This window comes from Sinocyclocheilus anshuiensis, unplaced genomic scaffold (genome assembly GCF_001515605.1).
Source record: "Sinocyclocheilus anshuiensis isolate Anshui unplaced genomic scaffold, SAMN03320099.WGS_v1.1 scaffold173, whole genome shotgun sequence".
NCBI classification, from domain to species: domain Eukaryota; kingdom Metazoa; phylum Chordata; class Actinopteri; order Cypriniformes; family Cyprinidae; genus Sinocyclocheilus; species Sinocyclocheilus anshuiensis.
This window is the reverse complement of record NW_015536480.1, coordinates 952,966-957,459: the sequence shown is the minus strand read 5'-3', so window position 1 is coordinate 957,459 and position 4,494 is coordinate 952,966. Positions and strand designations below refer to the sequence as shown.

Sequence of the window (4,494 nt, the reverse complement as noted above, 5' to 3'; positions counted from 1 at the left end):
TTAATTTCTAATGTAGTTTTGTAAATTGTTTCTTTTAATTAAATGCAGCGATTTACATAAGAAGGGTTTTTGTTTTCGTAAAGTTTACATACTTTCTGCTCGTAAATCTCGAATAAGGTCCAGTGTTTTCTTTTAGCAGTGCAGGGTCTAAAATGTCTTAATATCGATAGATATTTTTTTATATATGTATGTATAAATATGTCTTTTCGCGTCTCGGATGTCACTGCTATGACGAAGTTTGCGCTCATGAATATGAATTAGTTAAAGCTGACGAGTCCTCGTGCGTCCAATCACATACCCTAATTAATATTCATGAGCTAAACATATGCCATAGAAGGATTGACTTCCGGCTAGAGTTCCCAGACGCCCTCTTTACGTCAGTATAGTCGCGTTTAACTTTTCAAACGGGACCCAAGCGCACACACACGGGACAGGGGACACTTAACGAAATCAGAGTGAGCGTGTCGCTGGGACAGTTTATCGCTATCGTTTACTATATCGGATTATCATTCGTTTTAATCCTTAAGGACATGTCTAATTTAAGAGGACTTGTTCAAACCGGACTGGATAACATTATTTAATAGCAAAGTAGATAAGGTTTTGTTCAGTGGATGATAGTTATGAAAGGACTGACATGGAGAGGCAGGATGACTGAAGATGTTTAGCGTTTAAAGTTTCTGTGTCACTTACACGCGCAACATGTGTTACACTGAAGCATTCAGTGGATGATAGTTATGAAAGGACTGACATGGAGAGGCAGGATGACTGAAGATGTTTAGCGTTTAAAGTTTCTGTGTCACTAACGCGCAACATGTGTTGCACTGAAGCGAGTTATTTTGACAGCGGAGCACACAGACTGTGATATAGCTGCTAAACTTGACATTTGAAATTGAATAATTATACTCTTCCACGTGCTAAAATGATCTCGGAGGAAAGAAGCAGTCACGTCTCTAAACAAGCTCTCGGCTTTCCTGTCGGGTTCTTGATCCGCTCGCCCAAGAGACGCCTGGCAGTGCTGGGCAGAAAGACCAGCAATGGATCTCTGCAGTGAGTTATTCATACACTTATGCATGCCATTTGTTTACTTTGAACACACTTGTGACACAAATTAAGAAAGAAGTGACCCCTGAAAGCATTTGAGGACTTAAACACACTTAAACAAGGATGGCATTAGATAGCAGAATAAGTGTCAGTTTTTATTTTAAATAACAGACAAGCAAAGCATTTGTTAGAATGTAATTATGCAAGATATAGTGTACATAATGCACTTTCTCATGTCGTTAGCATGATAAAATGTTGCTCTAATCATGCAATAAAAATACATAGTGTAAAAAATACTGTGCATTTGAGAATTGGTACTAAATTGCTTTGCTCACTTCACTAATAATAGAATTGGCAAGTGTGAAGAAGGGGCAGACCTTTCTTTCTTTCTTTCTCAAATATCCTGGCCATCTTTTCGTATAAAAATATAAGGTAACACTTTACAATAACGTTCATAGCTAACATTAGTCCACTACTTTAGTTAACATGAACTAAGAATGAACAATACTTCTACAGCATTTATTAAAATTAATATGAATTTTAACATTTACTAATGCATTAAAATCTAAAGTTGTGTTTGTTACCATTAGTTAATGCACTGTGAACAATGAACAACTGTATTTTTATTAACTAACATTAACAAAGATTAATAAATACTCTAATAAATGTATTGCACATTGTTTGTTCATGTTAGTTAATACATTAAGTAATGTTAACAAATGACACCTTATTGTAAAGTTTACCATATATATATATATATATGTGTGTGTGTGTAACAACATAGTAGTAATATTAAATTATTTACATATTGATTTATTATTGTTACTATTATTATCATATTATCTCATCTTACATGAAGAAAAACTCGCATAAAAGTATGCCTCAGTGAAATAATAGGCTAAAATAATTTTATATAATTGTAATATTTAATATTTATTTTTTCGTAATTGTATATTTATACACATTTTATACAGTAAAATTGTCTTTTTATAGTTTTTATCGTACAGTTTTGATTCCTTTGTCACAAATGCAAGTTTAAAGCAAAAGTCTAATTCTGTATTATAATTATTTGAAAATATGTTTAATCGTTTTTTTTTTTTTTTAATTATCTGATGAGTCAAAAAGCTTCTAATTGATACTTTAACGAAAACAATATAACACATTTTAAAAGTCAAGCCTTTAAAAAGTGTTAGAATTGAGGAAATCTTGTATAGTAGCTACCAGTGAGAATCTGTCATTCATGTCAACTTCTAACCAAGAAACTAAAGATAAAACGGATGCTGGATGATAAAGAAGGTTTAAATTCACATGCATCTTAGCTATAGACAGTATATGAAAAGAGTAGTCAAACCTCAGTCTATTACACTCATTCTCTCATTGTATCTAAAGCAGACTGAGTGCAGATGCTCACATCAGCAGCAAGCTTTTAAAGTCATCTTAACCTTGTCTCTCTGAGGTCCAGCACGTCTGATAGCACGGCTCAGTCTGTGGAGAGCACTGGAGTCCGGCAGCCGGCCAAGAGCAAGATACGCCGACACAACAACAGACTGACCACGGTGTTCAGCCGAAGCCCTGTTCTGCGAAACAGACGGCCAGGTCAGGACAGCAGGACCCTAGAATTGCAAGCAGCGGACGACCCCGCAGAGCTGTCCTGTCAGAGGACTATCCCAGGGATCCTCAAGATATTTGGCAGTGACATTTGTCAAGGAACCAACTACAAGAGCGTGCTGGCCACCAGGCACTCCAGTGCCAACGAGCTGGTCAAAGAGGCTCTAGAGAGGTGAGGGATGCACTCTTGCCAGATTCAGATTCAATGTGTGTACATTTTTGTGTCAGTTTTGGTAATTGGGTGATTAAACTCGCTATGTGAGTTTAACAATACATTTCTTCAACAACGGGCCCAAGAGATTTTATATATTGCTAGTCTAGCATCATTTTTGGTCATGATGATGTGTGTCCACACTGCTGACATGTTTACCTGCTGTAGTTTATCCACATTGTGTGCACATAGAAAACAGTCAAAACTAGTGCTGTCAAACGATTAATCACGATTAATCACATCCAAAATAAACGTTTTTGTTTACATTATGTATGTGTACTGTGTATATTTATTATGTATATATAAATACACACACATACAGTATATATTTTGAAAATATTTACATGTGTATACATTTATATTCTTATATTTTATATTACATATAAATATATTTAATATATAAACAACATATTTTTCTTAAATATATAAATTTATGTGTTTGTATTTATATATACATAATATTCACAGTATACACACATATTATGTAAACAAAAACTTATTTTGGATGCGATTAATCGCAATTAATCGTCGTTTGACAGCACTAGTCAAAACACATAATTGGAAAAGCACTAAGGGCTGTACACAACAACAAATAAAATGACAACTGTAACTATAAAGTTTCAATAATTGTTCTAATTGTATGATAATAGTGATGTCCACACCACAGCTACATCGATAATGACACAGAGAAACCATATTGTTTGAATCACTTTTTTTCCAGCTGATGAACAAAACAAAAAAAACATTGACATTGAAACATTGAGCCAATCAGAATCCACCAGATTTGAAAGAACTCAAGTATTTAAAGCAGTAGACAACAAAATGGCAGCACATGCTTATAATAAACAGAACATTATCATCCATTGGTGTGGATGAATGACAGCATAGATATCATTGTTGTTATCTTTATAGTGGTCATTCTTGGTGTAAACAGGCCTTGAAGGGGACATAACACAGTTTCGGCCAATCTCATGTTAATCTTTAGTACCTATAAAGTAGTATTGCTTTCTTCATATCTTCAAAGAGCCTTTAGTTTGATCAGATTTATAAAAGACAGATACAGCTGTACCGCTTCTCTCTGAAAACTGTGAAGCTCTTGGAGGTGTGCTGTGGACGGAGCTAAAGAGTCACGAGTACGAGAAGCTTTTGTGCAGCGTTCGTTTGCAAGCTGTGACATCGACATAAATAAAACAGGAACAAAAACTTTATTGACTTAAATTTTATTTAATTTGTTTATAAAACATTCCTCACCCAATGCCGGGAACTAACAAACACACTTGCACAACTCCGTTGCTGCCTCGGAGAAACAAACTGCCTCCACTGTTCCCTTAAAGGGGTCATGTTGATGTTGCTAAAAAGAACATTATTTTGTGTATTTGGTGTAATGAAATGTGTTTATGCGGTTTAAGGTCCCATAATGTTCATATTGTGATGCCGTGTCCCGGCCGGAGCGACGAGACAAAAACATTAAAACCCATTATATTTGTTGCATCCAGTGGGGACATAATTTTTAATGTCGGAAATTATATATAACGGATTATAATGACTTATACTGTCTTTTTACGCGTTGCGTTGCATTGCGCCGCGTAAACATAAAACCATGTCTGCATTTGTGATTGGAGAAACGACAAACA

At 35.1% G+C, this 4,494-nt stretch overlaps 1 protein-coding gene across 1 annotated transcript in view; it reads left to right on the top strand.

Moving 5' to 3' along the window:
- The first annotated feature begins 764 nt into the window (after window positions 1-764).
- LOC107673506 (ras-associating and dilute domain-containing protein-like) overlaps window positions 765-4,494 on the top strand; it is a 38,587-nt gene continuing 34,857 nt past the window's right edge. Inside the window, exons 1-2 of the mRNA XM_016467147.1 lie at window positions 765-1,047; window positions 2,498-2,821. Coding sequence (XP_016322633.1) covers window positions 920-1,047; window positions 2,498-2,821 — 452 coding nt within the window. The 5' untranslated portion in view covers window positions 765-919. The remainder of the gene's footprint in view (window positions 1,048-2,497; window positions 2,822-4,494) is intronic.